This window comes from Acipenser ruthenus, chromosome 8 (genome assembly GCF_902713425.1).
Source record: "Acipenser ruthenus chromosome 8, fAciRut3.2 maternal haplotype, whole genome shotgun sequence".
NCBI lineage: Eukaryota > Metazoa > Chordata > Actinopteri > Acipenseriformes > Acipenseridae > Acipenser > Acipenser ruthenus.
Window position 1 is genome coordinate 25,931,746 of NC_081196.1, and position 24,118 is coordinate 25,955,863.

Here is a 24,118-nt window from a genome sequence, read left to right on the forward strand (position 1 = left end):
GAAACCAGGAACAGAGGACACAGTTGGAAATGAAGTAGAGATAGATAGGACTGAGGGTAGGAGACTCATCATCAAAACACCAAGTAGCCACATAAAAGGGGGATGCAAGTCTGGTTAGATGATTTTGTATAACAGACCCACATCTGGAAGTAACATGGATGACTTGGAACTTCAAGGGCCTAGCTTTGCCTGCTTTAAAAGCTGAATGCTGTTAGTTATGAACATGTATAGCCTGCAAGCCTTTTTTATTTAAATGGGACCAGGTAGTGGTATAGTTAAGTGACAATCTGGTTAATAGAAAGATATTTTTAATTGTTTGCATCTCTGTAGTGATATCTAACTTTGATGTCAGCCTCAGGTACCCAACTATAAATAAACCTTTTCAACTAACAGAAAATAAAAATAAAAACCAATTACCTATTCCAATAAACAGCAGAAACCCGATGATAAGGAGGGGGGAGCCGCTTACAAATACACCAAAAGCAAAGCTGATAAGTGGGGAAAGCAAAACTGTGGCCCAGAAGAAAAAATTTAGTAGAGTCCATGGTCTCCTTGGGGGTTTGAACTGTGGACCAGGGAAAGAGCCATCCTTCTCATAATGCTCCTGCAAAGCATCCTGGAAAAGACAAGAGTGGTTTAGACCAAGCAGCAATTATTTACTATTAGAGCACAATCATTTTTTTGCTATGTGGACTAGACTAGAAGGGGTTTATCCGAGCTTGTGTCATCTGAGAAATAAAGGGAAGCTCCCTTTTGTGCAACCCTGTCCCTTGGGTTGGACGAGACAGGAGTTTACAAATTTAAGTCTTGTCTGGGAACGTCAAAACATTTTCAACATGCTCTGGTCCGTGGGACAAGTGCTTCATAAATATATTTTAACAGGTTGTGTATTTAAAGATCAGAGACACTGGGAAGCAGCGAACATCCCTTCTGCATCATACACAGCAACATACCAGTAGTCTTAGCAATCAAAATGCCGCACACACCACACAGTACTATTATGAGATGTAGATGTGCGTCCTGCAGAAGACTGTCAATCTAAACAGTTTTTTTCGTCGTTGTGGGAATTGTAATAGTTCAGCATGTTTTACATGCTATCAAGTGACATGATAAAAACATTCACTGTACATGTTTCGTTGCTTTTTTGCAGTTAAAACTAGGGATGCACCGACTGGAATCAGAGGTGATTATGAATAAAATACCATAATATGTAATCAGTGTTTCACTGTCCTTATCACAGCTGATAATAATAATAATAATAATAATAATAATAATAATAATAATTATTATTATTATTATTCTCCCTTTAAAAGCTCAGGTCTCAAATCTGTGATGTCATACTTTAAAGTTCAACACAGGGGTCAGAGTTTTCATCTCCAAATCCACGCTCTCTGCTTGTTGGTCTCCCTATCAATCAGCAAACTCTGCATTGGTCAGAGCACATTGTCGTGGGTGTGGCGGCTCGCAGTAGGAAGCGCAATCTTATTTATAACTGGGCTTCTGATTTTCCGTGTTTTACCACGACTTCTCAACGCTCCTTTTAAAATTTATGTATCTCAGGTCACAACTGAGAAATGTGTTAAAGTAGAATTTATTTAGTTTACAGTTTTTTTTTTGGTGAAACTATTTACTGTTAGCACATTTCTCAGTTGTGATTGAGATACACAAATGGCTTAACAGGTATCAATTGAATTCCTAAAGGAAGGATAAAAGTTGGGGTAAAACACTGAATATCAGAAGCCTTATTTATAACTTATTTTTGTTGTTGCAAACTTTTAGTCTTGTTAACGCTGTATAAGAAATTTTCTGTTTATGCATGACCACCATTTGTGTGCTTGGAGCTTTCCAATTCTTTTCGTATAGTTCATCATCTGTGTTTCTTGGACCTTTGTATCAGGTACTGGTACAAGTAAATAGCAAATAGGCCTGTATACATGTGATACAGTAATAGCCTACAAGCCTTTACATTTTTAACTGCAGTTTTAACAAAAAATCTATTTAAGGATCTTGGGAAGACATTACTCAGAATAGTTAACTTTTGTGTTTATGTTTTGTTAGGCTGTGTGTCTGACACGAGTATGTTTGATGCACAATATTAGTTACCGTTTCTTTGTCTTATTTAGTATGTAGTAAGCTGATCCCTGGAGCCAGCATTACACTTCAGCCATCAACACCTGACAGAAGGATATCTACATCATCATATGGAAGGAAGCGCAAATGGATGGAGACACCTATGGATCACATTAGTTTACTGTAAAGCTACGTCTTAGTTGGTGCTTATCTTGGCGAGAGCCGAGTTCAAATCAGCATGAAGTTTTAACATCTACTCTCGTGTAATGGAAATCATGAAGATCTGGATACTTCCAGTGACTGCTGTGAATAGTGCAGCTGGCAACAAGGGAAAGACCTCGTGACAGCCTGGAGAGACAGCTGACAGGAGGAAAGAGACACCATTGGGGCTGGCAAGGGTTAGCTACCCCTGTCGGCAGTATCCAGCTCTGTGTTTACAGGATGCTGGAGACACCCGCCCAAGGCTTCTAAGAAATTAAAGAGAAAAATACCCCTAGAGTCTGCGAGAGTGGAGGCGGAAGATGACTCAACGTTGGACAACGCGGTTAACGACTTAGGAATGGAAACGGATATGAGTATGGAGAGTACTTCACAAAAGACTAGTTCAAGATCTGCAGTTAGCAAAGACATGGAACTCCAGGTTTGTGTCTGCGGCTGGAGCAAGGCGACAACGGTCAGGGGTTTCAAGATTCATCAAGGGAGAATGAAATGCTTGAGGGAGAAGGGACAAGGGCCTCGCATTGATCAGTACTTCTTAAGAAGTCAGTCAAGTCAGTCGAATGAAATCCAGCGCCAGGAAGCAAACCACAGTTCGCAGGATATCAGCACCCCTGTCACAGATGTGAGGAGGACTTGCATGCACACAGTTAGTGATGAACCTAATGATCCTTATGAACCCGGTCAGACAAACCAGCATAAGAGAGAAAAGAACCTCGACGGGCACAAACCTGGAGTTAAATGGCCAAGAGCTTGTGAGAAAACTGTATGGGACACAGTAAATACAGATCTCTGCTTTGCTGGAAAGGTTAAGTGGAACAGCTGAAAAGAAGCTGGATAAATTTGTGAACATCATCTATTATTATTATTATTATTTATTTCTTAGCAGACGCCCTTATCCAGGGCGACTTCCAATTGTTACAAGATATCACATAATTTTTTACATACAATTACCCATTTATACAGTTGGGTTTTTACTGGAGCAATCTAGGCAAAGTACCTTGCTCAAGGGTACAGCAGCAGTGTCCCCTACCAGGGATTGAACCCACAACCCTCCGGTCAAGAGCCCAAAGCCCTAACCACTACTCCACACTGCTGCCCACATCTACACATATGGAAGCGAGAGGTTTGGAGTTGAAAAAAGGAAGGAAAAAGTACAAACTATTCCTGGAAAGTCTAGACGGCAGCAGGAGATTGAACGCTTAGTTAGAGAAAGGAGACAGCTGAGGAAGCAATGGAGAAGAGCAGAACAAAGTCAGAAGGAGGGACTCAATCTCTTGCAAAGGGTGATAAAAGATAAGCTTGCAACATTGCGCAGAGCTGAGCGCCTACGGAAACGCTACAAAAAGAAGGAGCGTGCGAGAGCTAACTTTTATAAAGACCCATTCAAATTTGTAAAGAAGTTATTCACCAGTGAGAAGAATGGCACATTAAAAGCATCTAAGGTTGAGCTGGAGAGATATTTGGAGGAAACACATACAGATTCAAAAAGACAGGAGCCTATGTCATTTCCGTCAGACATCCCACCTATCAATCCACCAGAATACCAAATGGAGGACTGTGCACCTAAGTGGAAAGAAATAGAGCAAGCTGTGAAAAAAGCAAGGGCTTCATCATCTCCAGGGCCTAATGGAGTTCCGTACAGAGTGTACAAGAGTGCTTCAGGAGTTCTACGAATTCTGTGGAAATTGATGAAAGTGGCATGGGAAAAACAGGTTGTACCAAGAGCATGGCGCCGAGCAGGTGGAGTCTTTATACCTAAAGAAAAAGATTCTACAAGCATCAGTCAGTTTCGTCCTATTTCCCTATTAAACGTAGAAGGCAAGATTTTCTTCAGCATTATTGCTCAGAGATTGTCAACTTACCTATTAAAGAACTGCTTCATTGACACTTCAATACAAAAAGCGGGCATTCCAGGTTTCCCAGGATGCTTAGAACACATCAGTGTGATCTGGCAACAAATTCAATCAGCTAAAAAGGAGAGGAAGGAGCTCCATGTGACATTCCTGAATTTGGCTAATGCATATGGTTCAGTGCCACATGAACTTCTATGGGCAGCATTTGATTTTTTCATTTGATGACAATAACAAATTTAGTGAAAGCCTACTTTGGAGATTTGCAATTTAGTTTTTCAACTTCAGAATTCAGCACATGGCAATGCCTAGAGGTTGGAATAATGGCAGGATGCACCATTTCTCCACTGGCTTTTACCATGGCAATGGAAGTAATCATTAGGGCATCAAAATGGGTAGTGGGAGGAGAGTGCTTGGCTTCTGGAATGCGACTACCACCAATTCGAGCATACATGGATGACATGGCAACCATGACTACAACAGTAGCCTGCACTAATCGGTTGTTGGGCAAATTAACCAATAACATTGAATGGGCACGAATGCAATTCAAGCCCACTAAATCAAGGAGCATCTCTATAATTAAAGGTAAAGTAGTAGATAAAACGTTCTTCATTAACAGTGAGGCAATACCAACAGTGTCTGAGAAGCCAGTGAAGAGTCTTGGGAGATGGTACGACGGGGATCTAAAGGACACAGTTCATGTGGGAGAAGTTAGACAACAAGCAGTGGAAGGGTTGAAGAGCATAGACAGCAGCACTTTACCAGGCAAACTAAAACTCTGGTGCTTTCAGTTTGGTCTACTGCCGAGGTTGCTGTGGCCACTGACTGTGTATGAGGTTGACAACAGTAGAGAAGCTGGAAGCCTTAAATCGGTTCATACATCAGGAAATGGTTGGGAGTTCCACGCTGCCTCAGTAGAGTGGGACTTTATGGTAAAGGAATACTGCAGCTACCAGCACCCGCTCTAACCGAGGAGTTTAAGCGCGCCAAGGTCAGACTGGAAATGACATTAGTAGAGTCACGCGACAAATGTGTAAGGGAGGCAGCACCTGTGCTGAAAACTGGAAGAAAGTGGGTTGCAAAGAAAGCTGTGGAGGATGCAAAGGCTGCCCTTCGAATTGGTGATATCATGGGGCAAGTTCAGCATGGAAGAGGGGGTCTTGGTCTCAATTCAGCCCCTCCTACATGGCACAAGGCAGCCCCAGCTCAACAGAGGAAGCTGGTAGTCAACGAGGTGCAAAAGCAGGAGGAGAGGATGAGGTGTATAAAGGCCATTTCCCAGGCCAAGCAGGGAGAATGGATGAGATAGGAGAGTGTGGAACAACGCAAGATTGGCTGGCAAGACCTATGGTCAATGGAACACAGCAGGATCAGTTTCCTCATCAGGTCAACATATGATGTTTTCCCATCACCACATAACCTAAACCTCTGGGTAGGAGAGGATTCCTCATGTCCTTTGTGTTCATCACCTGCAACATTAAGGCACATTTTGACAGGATGTAAGGTGGCTCTTAGTCAAGGATGGTTTACTTGGCACCATGACCAGGTGCTGCGATGTTTGGGGTTAGCATTGGAAGACAAGCGTAACATGACCAATAAGTTGCCACCTGTTCCATCAAAACATTACACACAAAAGACAACATTCCTTCGTCCAGGAGCGCAACCACCAAGAAAAGGTGTTAAAACCAATCCTCGCCCAGGACAACTGGAAGCTGCTAGAGACTGGAAAATGCTGGCAAATGTTGGTCAATGGCTTTTTCCACCTGAGATTGCCACCACTAACCTTCGACCAGATATTGTCTTGTGGTCTGGATCAACTCGCCTTGTTCACCTGGTAGAGTTAACAGTGCCATGGAAGGATGCTGTAGATGAGGCGTATGAGAGGAAGAAACTGCGGTGTGCTCAACTAGCCACTGAAGCGGAACAGCGAGGATGGAGAGTCCGGGTTTACCCAGTGGAGGTGGGTTGTCGAGGATTTATGGCACACTCTACAACCCGGTTTCTCAGAGACGTCGGATTCAGTGGCCAAGAGTTGCGTCGCACAGTGAAGAACTTATCTGAAGCAGCAGAGAGGAGCAGCAACTGGCTGTGGTTGAGACGGAAAGATTCTGGCTGGGGACCTCAAGCACAATAGAAAGAAAGAAATGCTGATGTAGAGGTAAGTAAGCTGGGCTGAGTTGAGTGGGGGACGGAGGGGGGTGATTCTGGGACCCACCAGGTAACTACAGACTTGACTTGTATTATATGTAAACTTATGGAAACTATAATAAGATCTAAAATGGAAAATTGCCTATATGGTAACAATATCCTGGGAGACAGTCAGCATGGTTTTAGGAAAGGGAGATCGTGTCTAACTCACCTGCTTGACAATGGATAATTGTAAAGCATACGACATGGTTTATTTAGATTTCCAGAAAGCTTTTGACAAAGTCCCGCATAAAAGATTAATTCTCAAACTGAACGCAGTAGGGATTCAAGGAAATGCATGCACATGGATTAGGGAGTGGTTAACATGTAGAAAACAGAAAGTACTGATTAGAGGAGAAACCTCAAAATGGAGCGAGGTAACCAGTGGTGTACCACAGGGATCAGTATTAGGTCCTCTGCTATTCCTAATCTACATTAATGATTTAGATTCTGGTATAGTAAGCAAACTCGTTAAATTTGAAGACCGCACAAAAATAGGAGGAGTGGCAAACACTGTTGCAGCAGCAAAGGTCATTCAAAATGATCTAGACAGCATTTAGAACTGGGCAGACACATGGCAAATTTAAAAAAAATTTAATAGAGAAAAGTGTAAAGTACTGCACACAGGCAACAAAAATGTGCATTATAAATATCATATGAGAGATACTGAAATTGAAGAAGGGAACTATTCAAAAAGACCTTGGAGTTTATGTTGACTCAGAAATGTCTTCATCTAGACAATGTGGGGAAGCTATAAAAAAGGCCAACAAGATGCTCGGATATATTGTGAGAAGTATTGAATTTAAATCAATGGAAGTAATGTTAAAACTTTACAATGCATTAGTAAGACCTCACCTAGAATATTGTGTTCAGTTCTGGTCACCTCGTTACAAAAAGGATATTGCTGCTCTAGAAAGAGTGCAAAGAAGAGCAACCAGAATTATCCCGGGTTTAAAAGGCATGTCGTATGCAGACAGGCTAAAATAATTGAATCTATTCAGTCTTGAACAAAGAAGACTACGCGGCAAACTGATTCAAACATTCAAAATCCTAAAAGGTATAGACAATGTCGAGCCAGGGGACTTTTTTGATCTGAAAAAAGAAACAAGGACCAGGGGTCACAAATGGAGATTAGATGAAGGGGCATTCAGAACAGAAGATAGGATGCACTTTTTTACACAGAGAATTGTGAGGGTCTGGAACCAACTCCCCAGTAATGTTGTTGAAGCTGACACCCTGGGATCCTCCAAGAAGCTGCTTGATGAGATTCTGGGATCAATAAGCTACTAACAACCAAACGAGCAAGATGGGCTGAATGGCCTCCTCTCGTTTATAAACTTTCTTATGTTCTTAATCAAAATGGATTTAATTAGTTTTTGCCACTGATCAACACAAAACAGTCCATAATGTCAAAGTGAAAAATAAAATCGTTAGGTTATTATCATAACCATGGTTCTCTGAAATAGAAATATTAACCATCACTAATGGGTTATTCCCCTTTAAGAACCCAAGAACTGAAAAGCATTATGCCAACAAACTCTCGCGAGAGTGCATGACGCAATGTGAGTTGCCCTGACAAAAGCACATTGCAGCCATTTGCAAATTCTCCTTTTACTTTTGAGTCTCACGGCTCCGCAGCAACCGCGAAGACTTATGGTTAATATTTCTATTTCAGAGAACCAGGGTTATGATAATAACCTAACGTTCTCTTTCAAGTACGAAATATTAACCATCACTAATGGGTAAGTATACCCAATCGTCGTGAGGACAGGCGCAAGACTCTTATGAGCTAACCGCGCTAGTAGTCCTACAAGGTGACAAGTCACTTACCGATCAATCCTTAGTTGAGGGGACGGCCTCTGAGGCAGCCCTTAACACCCTCGATCCAAACCCAGGACATAGCAGATCCACGATGTTCATCCTGTAGAACCTCGTGAACGTGTGGGGGGTCGCCCACAATGCTGCATTGCATATGTCCATGCCAGATGCACCCTGGAACATTGTCCAAGAAGTGGCCTGCCCGCTCGTGGAATGGCCAGTGATCTTCGCAAGTTGATACGCCATTTTCACGGTCTCCGTTAGCCACCTAGACAGGCGCTGTTTAGACAGAGCCTGGCCTTGGGACTGAGAACCGTAGCAAACAAAGAGTTGCTCCAACTGGCGCCAACCTTTTGTCCTCTCCACATAGTACGCAGCGCTCTGACAGGGCTTAGGGAGTGGCGTGTGGAGCATTCTGTCTCTGTCGGACTGGAAAAGAGGAGGGTGAAAAGCCTCCAACTCCACCGACTGATTGATATGGAAAGCCGAAATATTCTTCGGCAAAAACGCAGGGTTGGTCCGGACTGTCACTCATGACCGCCTCTTTGCAAAATATAAACAGGCTTTGGCGACAGATAGTGCCCGCAGCTCACTTACTCGCTTAGCAGAAGTGACTACCAACAAAAAACCTGTCTTAAAAGACAAAAGCTTTAGCTCTGCGGAATGCATGGGCTCAAAAGGTGGTTTCGTCAGTGCATTCAGCACGACATTCAACCGCCAGTGAGGAACTTCCTTCCTTCCTTAGCTCCCTTCAAAAACTGTCCCGCCAGGAAATGTGCTCCTGGGGAGAATGAATCTATCTTCACATGGCAAGCTGAAATAGCTGCCAGGTAGACTTTCAGAGTAGAAGGGCTCTTCCCATCATCCAGCAGTCTTGCAAAAACTGCAAGATCACTGCCATCGGGCATGTCGTGGGATCCTCTCCCTTCGACAGACACAATGTCTGAAAAACGCCCCACTTGTAGCCATCCTGAGAACGAGTGGAGGCAGCCCTAGCATTCTGTAAGGTGTCAATCACCCTATTAGACAAACCCAGACGGCTCAATGGAGCCGCTCGGGGACCAAACCCAGAGCTGTAGGCTCGATGGGTCGTGATGCCACAGACCGCATGGCTGAGCAGGTCGCGGCGACTGGGCAACTGCCAAGGCTGTCCGCACAGGAGCTCAGTGAGGCAAACCAGGCTCTCTTGGGCCAGTGAGGTGCTACTAGTAGGACTGTGGCCCTGTCCTGTCTGATCTTCTCCAGACACAGCGGTAGCAAGGCTATCGGCGGAAACGCATATAGTGGACGCGCTGGCCACTGGTTAGCCAATTCGTCGACCCCTAGACACCCTTCGTCTCTTCTTATGGAGAACCACAGGGTGCAATGTGTCGACTCCTGGGAGGCAAAGAGGTCGATCTCTGCTCTCCCAAACTGTTTCCATATGAGGCTCACAACCTCGGGATGGAGTCAGCCGTCCAGAACCTGCCTCAATGTTCACCACTCTGGGTAAGTGTATCGCTTGGAGGGAGAGGAGGTGGATGTGAGCCCAGACCAGAAGCCTGGTGACCACCCTGTTGAGACTGGGTGATCTTGTACCACCCTGGTGGTTGATGTAAGCCACCACTGTCGTGTTGTCTGTCTGGACAAGCACGTGTCTCTGCCTGATCTCCTCTAGCAAGAACTGAAGGGTGAGAAACACTGCTTGCAGTTCTAGAAGATTTACGTGTTGGCCCCACCATGGAGACCTCCACACCCCGACCGTTCCGTGGTTGGAGGCGTCGGTGGTAACGACTTCTCTTCTCGTGAACGCTCCCAGCCTGACGCCTAGGTGTAGGTGGGTCGGTTGTTTCCACCACGAGAGAATCCGGAGACAATATCTGGACACTGTCACCAAACAGTTGCGGTTCAGCATTGGGTGAGGGACCATCCTGTTGAACCAGGCCTGGAGGGGCCGCATATGCAGGAGGCCCAGGGGAAGAGATTGAGAGGCTGCTGCCATCAGGCGCAGAAGCTTCTGGAATGTCACCACTAGTAAAGCTCTGCCTAACTGGAATAGGTCTACGCAGGCTGATATGCTTGACAGCCTGTTGTCCGACAGCGCTGCTGTCATGGACTGGGAGTCCAGACTCAGACCCAAGTAGAGCTCTACTTGAGCTGGCGTCAGTTGACTTTTCACATGATTCACCTTCAGACCTAGTCACCTGGATAGGTGATTGGTGACAAGCTCTGTGTGTTGCTGCGCCTGACCTGGCAACTCCGCACAAATGAGCCAGTCGTCCAGGTAGTTTAGAACTCTGATACCCTTCAGTCTCAGAGTGGCCAGGATAGCGTCCATGCATTTCGTGAAAACGCGTGGCGCTAGGGATAGGCCGAACGGCAATACACAGAACTCGTAACCCTTCCCTTGAAAGGCGAACCGAAGATACTTCTGGTGCCCTGGTTTTATGGGAATGTGGAAGTAGGCGTCCACTGTCGTGAACCAGTCGCCCCGGCCTGATGAACTGCAACAGCTGTGGCAAGGTCAACATCTTGAACCGTCTGCGGCTCAGATACAGGTTGACCTGTCTGAGATCGAGGAGCGGTCTGAGGCCGCCGTCCCGTTTGGGCACCAGAAAGTATTTGGAGTAGAACCTGGCACTGCGCTCAGCTGAGCGAGGACTAAGCTCCCTGGAAAGCCTGGAATGGCGCTCCCTGGAGCAGCGCTCTCCAGAGCGCCCCCTACTGCTACCAGCTGCCTCCATAGAAGGTAACTGTGGTAATGGAGCTATCACTCGACTGGCGCATAAGCCTGGAACGCAGTGATCGCTTGCTGAAAACAGCGCACTGCGCACAAAAGGCAGGGTCCGCCAGAGCTCGCTCTGCGTGTTCCTGACCTAAGCAGCACACACATCTTTCGTGGCCATTAGCTGCTGGCAGATTGGCGCCAACCGTGAAACATATTAGTGTAGGTACCGAGACGTTGGTATCAACAGACTTAGTAAAAACTAGTCTGGGTACCCAATGTAAAGTATTACCTACAGTTAGCTTGGTACTGAGCGTTTGTTCTAGGTACTGAGGGAGTTGGTACCGACAGACTCAGTATAACTAGTCTGGGTACCAATAAAATATTATTGGTATAAAGTCTAACCAGTTAGCCTGGTACCAAACATCAGTTCTGGGTACTGTTGTTATCAACAGACCTGGTATGAACCAGTCTGGGTACCAAATACAAATACCTACCGTCGGTACTGAAGGGTAGCAAAAAACGCAGTAGCGTCAGTACCGAAGCGTATGCAAATGCGGTAACGCAGGGTACCGAAGCGTATGCAAACGCGGTAGCGTCAGTACCAAAGCATATGCAAATGCGGTACCGAAGCGTACGCAAACACGGTACCGTCAGTACCGAGCCTTTGAAAACGCGGTACTGAGACATGGTACTGTAAATATAGAATAATAACTCAAAGGCTGCGTCAACTCTGGTACCAAGGTACAAAGAAGAAAAAACGCTAACCTTGTGCTAATGCACAACAGCAGCCAGCAATCCCACAAAAAAGCAGGAGATCTCACGAAGAGATGCACGCCAGCTAGCTGTACAGTCAAGAAGACTGTAACTGTGGAATGAGCAGCACGAATACTACACTCAGTAGATCCACAGTTACAGGATATCCTCAAGCCTGAAGATAACCTCTGTACTACAGCTGTAATACAGTGTCCTGTGAGCCCACAGAACTCGATCCCGTTTTCTGTAAGATAAAGAAAAACAAGGGAAAGGGTATACAGTAATGTAAGGCAGCACTGAATACACAAAAATAATAATACAACAACAAAACTATTTCAACCGGGATAGAACGTTTCTTTTGTTTTTTTTTACTGGAACAGAGCCCTGTCCAGAGGAGAGTTATCTGCCGTAATGGTGAACTCACTGCCAGTTCGGGCTGACTAGATCAAAAACTCAGCAATAAATAATTATTTTAAACAACGGGAGTGACCGTGAGTAAAACAAGGCAATACTACTAAGTAATACTTAGCTCAGATGCTTTCACTCTTAGTGAAAAAGGAAGAGAATTTGCAAATGGCTGCAATGTGCTTTTGTCGGGGCAACTCACATTGCGTCATGCACTCTCGCGAGAGTTTGTTGGCATAATGCTTTTCAGTTCTTGGGTTCTTAAAGGGGAATAACCCATTAGTGATGGTTAATATTTCGTACTTGAAAGAGAACTACAAATTGTTCTAAATTAATTACAAATATAAAACAGAAAATAATTGATTGCATAAGTATTCAACCCCTTTGCTATGACACACCTAAATAAGCTCTGGTGCAACCAATTGTCTTTAGAAGTCACATCATTAGTTGAATGGAGTCCACCTGTGTCCAATTAAGGTGTTTCACATGATTTCAGGTTAAATACACCTGTCTCTAGGAGGTCCCACAGTAGGCTAGTACATTTCCTAACAAACACTACATCATGAAGACGAAGGAACATTCAAAGCAAATCCGGAAAAAGGTTCTTCAAAAGCACCAATCAGGGGTAGGATATAAGAACATTTCCAAGACATTGAATATCCCCCGGAGCACAGTAAAATCCATTATTAAGAAATGGAGAGAATATGGCACTACTGTGAATCTGTCTAGAACAGGCTCAAAAACTGAGTATCCGGGCGAGAAGGGCACTAGTCAGGGAGGCCACCAAGAGGCCTATGGCAACGCTAAAGGCTTTACAGTCTTCCACGGCCTTTATGGGAGAGTGGCAAAAAGAAAGCTATTGTTGAAAAAAACTCACATCAAATCTCAGCTAGAGTTTGCCAGAAGATTCTATGGTCTGATGAGACCAAATAGAGCTTTTTGGCCTCAAAGCTAAGCGCTATGTTTGGCGCAAGCCTAACACCGCACATCATCCTGAGAACACCATCCCTACTGTGAAGCATGGTGGTGGCAGCATCATGCTATGGGGGTGCTTCTCTGCGTCAGGGCCTGGAAAGCTCGTGAAGATAGAGGGCAAAATGATGCAGCAAAGGTCCTGGAGGAAAACCTGCTGAAGTCTGCAAGAGACCTGGCACTTGGGAGAAGATTCATCTTCCAGCAGGACAATGACCCCAAACGTACAGCCAAAGCCACAGTGGAGTGGCTTAAAAACAAAAAGGTCAATTTCCTGGAGTGGCCCAGTCAAAGCCCGGACCTCAATCCAATTGAAAATATGTGGAAAGAGTTGAAAATTACTGTTCACCAAATGTCCCCATCCAACTTGACGGAGCTTGAGCAATTTTGCAAAGAAGAATGGGCAAAAATTGCAGTGTCCAGATGTGCAAAGCTGGTAGAGACTTATCCAAATAGACTCATGGCTGTAATTGCTGCCAAAGGTGCCTCTACCAAATATTGACTCAAGGCGGTGAATACTTATGCAATCAATTATTTTCTGTTTTGTATTTGTAATTAATTTAGAACAATTTGTAGATTTTATTTTTCACTTTGACATTATGGACTTTTTTTGTGTTGGTCAGTGGCAAAAACTTATAATTTTAAATCCATTTTGATTCCATGTTGTAACACAATAAAATGTGGAAAAGTCCAAGGGGGGTGAATACTTTTGAGAGCCACTGTATCTGTACCAGCTTTAGTCTTACCAGTTCTCTGCAATTATTTGTTTCTTTCTTATCATTGTTATTATTGTTTCCAATTTTTCTTATTTTTTTATTTCTTTATTGGTTCTATCCTATCTGTATTTCGGTTTTTGTTCATATTTCATTTGTTGACATTATTGTTCACAACAATAAACGGATATATGAATAGGGCCAGTATCTGCTTAGGGAAGACAGTGCAACTGCTTCTCAGTTGTACAGAGTGACTGTTACACCGTACATAGCAGAAAAAATAACAAACCACAATGCATTTGTATAGCATGTCACAACTACAACTGCCACAATCAGACCATTTAAATAAAATATTTAAATAACAGTACACACATAATACAAAAGCAGCAATTTTAAAGTTACATTAAAACCCACTAAGGTAAGAAAGCCATTTTATAAAAGAGCATTTCTAGTCTTGACTTAAATTGTAACGGTCCCAGCTTCCCTGACAAATGAAGGCAGAGCATTCCATAATTTAGGAGCTCTACAAGAAAAAGCCCTACCTCCCGTGTTGCTTTTGTTGACCCTAGGAATAACCAGCAGTCCCGCATCCTGTGATTTCAGAGTGCGGTTTGGAAGATACGGGGTCAGTAACTCCTGCAAATAACTAGTTACCCCATTTTTCACTGAGGAAATTTGGTAATTGTAAACTACAAATCGACAGTGCGAGAAACTGAAGTTCTGATAGAAATTTTGGTCAGACACCAAAATCTTGCTGAACTTGACAAACACACAAAATAATAATATATTTTCTCAAATTACTTTGTTTAATGCTGACAGTAGGAGAACCGTGCAACATTGCGTAAACTGCATTCTTCTACTGTAGGCATTCAAGAAATGCATCCATTAAATTAGCAAAGTACTCCCTCAGGGCTTTCTTTCACAGCAATATGTAAGAATCTAAGACGCTGGATTAAAAACCGGAGCAATACATCTATAGCTGCCATCTAACAATATGCCTTGCAGGATACTGTAAACATCTAGTTCACACACCATATAAACGAGCCGAGTGCACTTGCAAACTGCATTGTGAACGCAAACAGACTCGGTCCTGAAAAAAACCCCAAAAACTTTTGCATGCATATTCTTTCATGATGGAAAGAGAGCCCAAATAAAAAAAGGTGGCTAAGTGAAGCCTTTCAATATATGTTGTATTATTTTTTGTAAATTCGGTTTTCAGCTTTTTGGCACACTGACCCATTTTTCTGCGTTCATGAAACGGAAGCCATGTACACTATACTATATACATTGTACAGTTAAAAAATCTAACAAGCCCAGTCGGGCCTGTGGTGCTTCATAACTACCGGCCAAACTGCGATCTCTACCGGCCCCAGGCCGGCGGGCCATGGTTAATATCGAACCCTGGTCAGAATTGTAGCGGCTATATTCTGAATAAGCTGCAAGCGGGATACCACACGTTTTGGGACACCAGAAAAAAGTGCATTACAGTAATCAATTCTAGATGAAACAAATGCATGCATTAGTGTCTCAGCATCAGATACATAAATAATTGGTCTAAATTTGGCTATATTTCTCAAATGGTAAAAAGATACCATTACTCGAATATAACATTAAGAGTTATAAATGTTTGTAATTGAATTGCAACAACTCTCTCTAGAACCTTATCTAAGAATGGTAGGTTGTTATTGATGTCCAAATTGTGTTTTTTAACATAGGCTTTACCACAGCTACCTTAAGTGCTGAGGGAACTATACTGGGAGGAAAGTGAACCATTTATCATTTTTTAAAATGTGGGTATTAATAACACCAAGAACATCTTTTAATAGTTTTGTAGGAATAGGATCAAGAGTGCATCTAGTAGCTCTCATATGTTCAACGAGATTGACTAATTGATTATCAATTGACCCTGGCCACATGCCACATGTCTTTAAAAAAGGGCCAGTCCTAGGTTCTTCTTTTGTTCTTTACACAGCTGGAGGTGGATCGGTGGAGAACCCGCACGCCTCAGTGTTTGAACCAGGGTGAGGGAACCAAAACCAGGCAACCAATGCATGGTCACCGTGTGTACACTGGGATCATCAGAACTAGGATCACCATGCGTGTTAAGCGGGATCCGAGTGCTTAGACATAGGGATTAGTCAGAGAGGGTCAGAGTCCTCCTTTCAGGGGAGTAGTGCTCAACCACCATTTGGTCAACTTTTATTTTGTAGTAGTTTTGAACAGTGTTTTGTTTTGCATTTTTAAATGTTTTTTTTATGTACACTTGTGTGTATATCTTCCTGCATTACTGGTACTCTAGTGGCGGTCACCCACCTACTGCACCTGCCTGTTTGTCTTAATAAAACCAGGACACCTGAGCGGCGTTTCAATGTTTCAAAATGCAATTTGAGATATCTTGAATTACTTAGAGATATCTGTAAATCATTTGCAGATATCTTCAAATGAATATGAAATATCTGTAAATAAACCCTTTTGAAGATATCTTAATTTCATTTTGAGATATCTAAAAAGGCTACATCTCAAATTGACTTACAGATATCTTTAAATAAATGTGAGACATCTCCAAATGATCCGGAAGTAATTTCAAGATCTCTAAATTACTTTCTGAGAAAATGCTCTGTTTTGGATGGACTTCCTGTCCATTTAGAGATCTCTCCAAATGAACAGGAAGTTATTTAGAGATTATTATTATTATTATTATTATTATTATTATTATTATTATTATTATTTATTTCTTAGCAGATGCCCTTATCCCTTATTCTGAAAATTATTTAATGATATCTGAACATGCATTTTAGATATCTCATTTAAAGCTCCATTTAAAAGATATCTCTAAATGTATTAGATATCTATACATTAATTTGAGATTCTCAATGATAATTTGGCTTGCCATATTTCAAGATGATCTTCGATTACTTTAATAATAAGTCAGAAAAAATATGTACAAGATGTAGGTTAACCCTTAGCCAGGTCCAATTTATTTTCACACGCGCAGTTTATTTTAGATGCGCTGTTTAAAAGTATTTTTTCACAGTAAAACAGGTTTAAAAGGCACTGCATATCAACAGGACACTCAGTACTGCATCTCCAGCCCCGCACCACCCCTTGTTCGCTATATTTTTCAAATGCCTCTTAATAATAGTACATACCGATAAATCATCTCTTGATCACTCATTTTATCGCCAAACTCCTCAATGTGATCCAAGTCGTTATTTTATTACTATAACACCTAAAAAAAGCTCTGCAAATGTCTGTGATGTTCTTTGAGCGCTGGATGCGGAAGCAGCTGTCTTGTTTGTTTTGTCCGTGTTATCTATGTGGTGTCGGGTCTATCAGTATTCATGAGATACGCCCTTTTTTTCCGGCTTTTCTCGGCTCCTATCGGTCTCACTCGGCCATTGAATGGTTGTCTCGGCTTTTTCCGGAGAAAAAACGACTAGCGACCTGTTTTTTGCGTCTTTTTGGACCGGAAAGGGAAAATTGCGATGTCGACCAGGTCCGACATAGGACCGCAAAGGGTTAACAACATCTCTGACATTCTGGCGCACAATAACTCAGAAGATTTGGTTAAATCTAATGTGCACTTATGTGGGTACGAAGGATTGGTACTCTAGGCACGTTAATTTTTAGTGTGACAGCTCAAGGAGAAAGGTTGGGATGGGTAATCAATATACAGAAAAACTGGGCAATTTGTCTTATTGTTTTTTCTTCAATAATTTTGCTAAATTTATTTCTTCTCTCCTAACCCTAGTAGGAAATTATATACAGTACCTTCTCCTGATAGAGTTTGTGAAGCCAGTTTGCACACTCTTTCTCATCTTCGGGAATGTCTTCTACTGGAAACCTCCTAAATAAAAGACAGCACATAGGTTGTGAAGAGGTCAGGAGTAACAGATTTACAGAGTCACAGTGGTTTTTGTCTCCAGTAACATTTTAGTTGTCAGTTCTTCCACATGCCACTAGAGTAGTCCATTTTAAACGTTTCTGTATGACCTACAAGCAAGCTATGATACACTTGTCTTTTGACTGGAACATTAATGCATACAGGTAATTAAACAGTTATTGGTATAAAACTGATTATACTAATATTGCTTACTCTTATGATTAGTAAGACTATGGAGCAGAACAAAGGCGACATTTTACTTTTACAATGGTAGTGTAGGACAGTGATTGTCCTGCTGATATTCAATTGTTTTAGGGGTTCGACAGAGAATACCTCACCCTCTCTTTTGGCATAAAAAGCTTGGGCAGATTGATCAAAAACCAGAAACTGACCCTATTCTCTTCATAGTGGGAATTTGGCAACACTAAAGGTCAAAGATGTTGTGTCTGCAGTGACAGTAGTTATTCCACGTCAGAATTCTAATGGACAACCCAATATATAAAAAAAAACAAAAAAACAAACAAACAACTGCTGGACTGGTGAGTGCATAGCCTGCAAGATCAACACATGAAGACTGGACTCTGAGCCAGGATGTCCAGAGTGGGAATCTTAGATCTGCTGCTCATACCTAGAAAGGAGGAGTTACATTTAGTTCAGGTTCTCTGTACTGATCTGTCTCTATAGACTCAGACAGAGATTTAGTCTGCTGACTAAGTTTGTTGTTTCGTCAATGGGTGAAAGATAATGCTTTTATAAATGCTAGGGTTAAAGAGTAAGTAGCGGGGCTCTGAAAAATACATGTGTTTAAATAAGATACCTGTACACGTATAACTTTAAAGTCTGTTTCAAAGATCTTTTCAAATTGTCCGCTCTAGTGCACTGATAGTGTAAGGATTAGTGCCCACATTGTCAAACAGGTAACACAGCAATAACTGCAGTGATTAGAAGACAGATCTCAAATCCCAGTGCACTAGAGCGGACATTTTGAAATGCTTTTTGAAATAAACTTTAAAGTTCTAAGTGTAAAAAGTTGTCAGGATGTTAACAATGGAAAGAAAAATGACAGTGGGAGCGTGTAACACTATTTTTCGGAAACCTGCTACTTACTCGAAGGTTAGTTTATGAGGTTCGTTTTATGGAGTGATGAAACAGAAATCGAGCTATTTGGTCACGCCGAGTCGTTACGATTTGGAGAAAATCTGGTGAGGTGTACAAAGAAAAGAACACCATACCTACTGTCAAGCATGGAGGTGGTAATATCCTTCTATGGGGCTGTTTTTCCTCTAATGGCACAGGAAATTTAGTTCCAGTACATGGTAAAATAGATTCCATAGCATACCAAAAGGTATTGGCCAATCATCTGAAACCCTACGCTACTAAACTTGGTTTAAAACGCTACTGGACGTTCCAAACACAACAACGATCCAAAGAACACATCAAAATGTACTTCAGAATGGTTAAAGAAGAATAAAAACAAGGTTCTGGAATGGCCTAGTCAAAGTCCCGATCTAAATCCAATTGAAAATCTTTGGTATGAGTTGAAGGCGGCTGTGCACAAGAGAAGTCCTTGGAATTTGAATGAACTGGAACAATTTTGCATTGAAGAATGGTCAAAAATCACTAAAGCTCATGCCAAAAGCTCATTGACAAAATATCCTAATTGTTAAAAGAGGTTATTATTGCTCAAGGTGCTCAACTAGCTATTAAAGGGTAACCCAAACACCCATACCTATGTTCACACTAAACTATCCTTTGATATCATAGAAATACGACATGATGTGTCTTTTTTCAACTTCCAATTTAAAAAATAGGTAATTTAGTTATTAAATCCAGATTTTGAACCGTGTTTTACTTCCGCAATCTCTTATCAATACAATCCGTGATTTACTTTTAATTCGGTTTTTGCCATAATACCACGCTGATGTGTTTTAGTTTAGTAGTCGCCAATTGATTTTACCCTGTTTTTCTACCAATTTGAAATGGCTAGTGTATTTATGTATTTAGGCTCAGCTCACTGCTAATCACCCCTGCGCTGACGCAGGAGTGGCGAAGACGAACATACGCTGTCCTCCGAAAAATGTGCCGTCAGCAAGCCGCTTCTTTTCACTCTGCAGGCCCTGTACCAGATGCGCTACTCGGGAGCCCCACCAAGATGGTTTTAATCTGCATAAGTGGCCAAAGAATCCAAAAGTTGGACAAAATGTGTTCAACTTATGCATGTCTGGATGAAGCTTAGCAAATGGTCATATTATGTTCGGAACTCTTTGAGAACCACTGCTTCAACACGTCAGAGACGGCCAGATTCTTTGGCTTCACTCCCATATTGAGAGAGGATGCTGTACCAACAAGAAGAGCCAAGATACAAACAAACAACAAGGGAGAACTTGAGGGTACGTACATTCTTACAAATTCTATTCAGAATCAACCAACTAAACAAGACGCAATTGTACCCTATGCTATACAGTAATATAAGAACATAAGAAAGTTTACAAACGAGAGGAAGCCATTCGGCCCATCTTGCTCGTTTGGTTGTTAGTAGCTTACTGAGAAATGTGAGAAATGTGACACGGACAAAATGTGGTCTACAATGTACACAGGGTGCGATTTGTCAAAATTCACTCTATTATTCGTGTGTTTTGCTAATTGATATGGAAACGTCTAGGTTTATAAACAATACATTACACTCAAAATTAGAATTCGGTCAATGAGTGATTAAAATAACCACATCGCGAATTGAACAGTGCATATTTTTCAAAGACTGAAATTAAAGTTATTTCGATGTTTGCACAATTTGAAAAACATAATATAACCTGGGATTTTATTTAACATTAACTTGTTTTCACAATAGTAAATGTTAATAATCTAATACAAAACATTACAAAAGTGGAAAATATGATTTACATACTCATCTGGGGCGTTTCTTGGAATCGTCTATGTTGTACTGTTGTCGGTACTGGTAATAAGCTGTATCCAGCACTCCGCAGTTGAGACCTACTGGGTTGAAGTCTGGGTGACAGGTTACACATGTACCCGGAGGGTCATTATTTTTACAGGTCTCCTGAGTTTTGTCAATTTCCTGACAACAAATGCTCTCCCTTTGTGTACCCATTGCTTGGCAGTTACCACAGGAGCAGCTGAGATAAGGAATGTAAAACACATACCAGTGGAATTAGGCCTTCATTCGCGTTTGTATTCGGGAATCTGTGCATGGACATTGTTGTGGCTTTGGCTCCGTCTAGCGGAATTTGAAGAAACGTTTCTGAATAGGTGAGTTTTTTATTTTTTATTATTAGCTAACTTACATTTTTTTATAAAGATATGGCACCAGCAAAACCCTTCCCAGTCAGGGCTGACAACATTGTCGTGATCGCTGCTCTTTAACCTTCCCAGTCAGGGCTGACAACATTGTCGTGATCGCTGCTCTTTAACCTTACCAGTCAGGGCTGACAACATTGTCGTGATCGCTGCTCTTTAACCTTACCAGTCAGGGCTGACAACATTGTCGTGATTGCTGCTCTTTAACCAGTCAGGGTTTAAACGATCACAAGATTGTCGCGATCGCTGATATTTTCCGTTTCGCTCTTGTACGGCTCGAAACAATAGGGCTCTATCAGGCCATCTGAAGATAGTTGCTCCATAAGGTTTTCATTATTGTACATTGCTTGGACAAAAATACCACTTTTAAAAGTTTTTGGGATGGGAATGTATATTTGTTTTATTTTGTCTTTAAATACGGACCACGTGGCGTAATTATCAGTATTTTTTATTTGATTTTTTTCTGTTTGGGTTCCCCTTTAATTTAAATTTCCTTGTCAGGGTATGAATACTTTTGAATTGGCATTTTTGGAGTTTTGCAAAAAAATTGCTGAAATAAATAATTGTAGACATCTATTTCATGTAACTTTTTTTCCGCATCCACAAAAGCAAAACTTTTGCTACAAAAGATTTTTCCTACAATTCTTTGTTTGAGAAATTTCTAGAAATTATGAATTTCCACTGGGGTATGCAAACTTTTGACTACAAGTGTGTGTGTGCGTATAAATATTTTTGTTTAAACCGATGTTCAATAGTGATGTGACTGTATAACTGAATATGTCTTTTGAACACCAAAACTAAGTACATCAAACAAAGTTTGCATTCTAGCGGCAAAATAACAGTAGATTTAAAACGCAGGTGTTACAATGAAAACTGGACAACGTCCTTAAAGCAAGCATAGCCCAGTGTGAACCTTTGAAACAAAGCCTCCATGTAGAAAAAGTTAACTTTGTATTATTTGTAATAGATTCTGTGTGACTTACCAACACGCGTGCAGAAGAAATTAAGCAAATTATACAAACACAGTACCACTGGATCAGTTTATGGAAGCACAGTACGTCTGAAATGAAGTGTTCACAATGTCACTGGGTCTTCCATTGAGCAGCATACTATATAAAATGTTTATGTACAGTATAACATCTTAAAAAAAAAGAATAGTCAGCAGTTTAAAGATCCTTGTAGTGTCATTTGTATATTTGAACCCCCCATTATGTATCTTTAGACTGCACAGAACATGGATATGGAAACTAATATCTACTTTGACAAATGCATTTCCTACCGGACAGACATGTCTGCCTCGTACTTCTTTCCATGTAGAATGCCTAGTAGGGTGGGATTCCTCTTGTCTTTGAAATTCAGGGTCACATCATAAACAGCTGAAACTGAAGTTCAAAACAAAACCAAAAAACGCTGTTAAACAACATTTTGCAACCAGAAGAACACCACAAAAACATCCCTTCCAAATTAACAGTGTCCTTAGTAGCATTAAACTGAAGCTAATTTTAATAGGATCAACTGAGATGACAGCAAAATAGTCAGAGAGTGCCTTCTAAATTAGTAAAAAAAAAAAAAAAAAAAAAATTACTATATGCATAAACTGATATAAGCAATGTAATATGCATAACAGTTTTTAAAGCGTTACTAGCAATGTTACAGTAATCCACAGCTCCACATGTATTACTGTTTTTTTTTTTTTTTTTTAACTTATTCGTGTTGAGTTGCAGACAAAAATATTTAATAAAACAAAAAGCAAAATGTCTTGCATTTTAACAAATCTTTATCAAAAAACAAACAAACATACTAACTTAATTAAAGTATTCATTCATGACAAAATGGCACCCCTGCTTTAGTATTTTGTGTGTCCTCCTTTTGCTTTTATTACAGCTTTCAGACGTTTGATAATTCTTAACCTGTATGTTACATCTTGTTGGTGAAATCTGGGCTCATTCAGTCGTGAATATTTCCTTCAGCTCCGACAGACTGGATACACAATGCCTGCTGCAGCTTTTTCATATGTCCAAAGCATTTCTATTGGACTGAGATCTGGTGATTGCGAAGATCATTCCAGAACTTTCATCTTTGTTTTTTCTCAAGAATTCCAGTTGACTTAGCCTTATGCTTTGGGTTGTTGTCGTGTGGAAGATAAACTGTCTGCCAATCAGCCTACGAGCAGATGGTATAATTTTACTTTGTAGAATGTTTTGTTTTTTTAATAAAATTTAGTTTTTGACAATTATTTTATTATTATTTTCTCCCAATTTAGAATATCCAATTATTTTTTAGGCTCAGCTCACCGCCACCACCCCTGCGCTGACTCGTGAGGGTGAAGACGAACACACGCTGTCCTCTGAAGCGTGTGCCGTCAGCCGACCGCTTTTTTCACACTGCGGACTCACCATGCAGCCACCCAAGAGCTACAGCGTCGGAGGACAACGCAGCTCTCGAGCAGCTTACAGGCAAGCCTGCAGGCGTCCGGCCAGACTACAGGGGTCGCTGGTGCACGGTGAGCCGAGGACACCCTGGCCGGCCTAACCCTCCCTCCCCCCGGGCGACGCTCGGCCAATTGTGCGCCGCCCCCTGGGGGCTCCCGTCCTCGGTCGGCTGTGGAATAGCCTGGACTCGAACCGGCGACATTCTGCACTATAGAGCGCGTCCTGCACTCCACGCGGAGCGCCTTTACTGGGTGCGCCACTCGGGAGCCGCACTTTGTAGACGCATTGTTTTATGAATTTTCTTTAAAAGTGGTTTGCAGTGAGGTCTACGTGCATACAGCTCTTCTGTGTTCAGGTGTCTTGTACAGTTCTTTTGTGCACTACTGTTGGATGCTTCTAAGTCCTTGGCTCTCAATCTTGGATTTTTTTAGTTGCTCGGGTGACTCTCCTACCTGTTGTACCTGTAATTTTCTTTGGACCTCCACTTCTTTCAAGTGTTTCAGTTGAATTTGTTCTGTGGTACTTCCTGATTGTGGATTTTGATATTCCACATTTATTTGATACTGTTCTGTAGCCATTTCCTATGTTGTAGTTTGCTACAACTGTTTTTCTCAATTGTGAATCCAACTCCTTTGTCTAGACCATCATCTCTGGTGTTGCCAAAACATTCTTCTTCAACAGATGTTGGAAATAATTAGCCTACCTCTTTTTCTGGCTATTGACTTTATAATGCAGCTTAATTACTGTGCAATGGCTTTCGATCAATAAATAGATTTAATTAGTTCTATAACATT

General features: G+C 41.7%; 1 protein-coding gene across 3 annotated transcripts in view; it reads right to left on the reverse strand.

Moving 5' to 3' along the window:
• LOC117406984 (1-acyl-sn-glycerol-3-phosphate acyltransferase gamma-like) overlaps positions 1 to 24,118 on the reverse strand; it is an 89,256-nt gene that overhangs the window by 4,361 nt on the left and 60,777 nt on the right. For all 3 annotated transcript variants that reach the window (XM_034011487.3, XM_034011486.3, XM_034011488.3), the window contains 3 exons: positions 22,172 to 22,274; positions 17,466 to 17,541; positions 418 to 616 (listed from right to left, as the gene is read on the reverse strand). In XM_034011487.3, the coding sequence (XP_033867378.1) occupies positions 418 to 616; positions 17,466 to 17,541; positions 22,172 to 22,274 (378 nt within the window). The remainder of the gene's footprint in view (positions 1 to 417; positions 617 to 17,465; positions 17,542 to 22,171; positions 22,275 to 24,118) is intronic.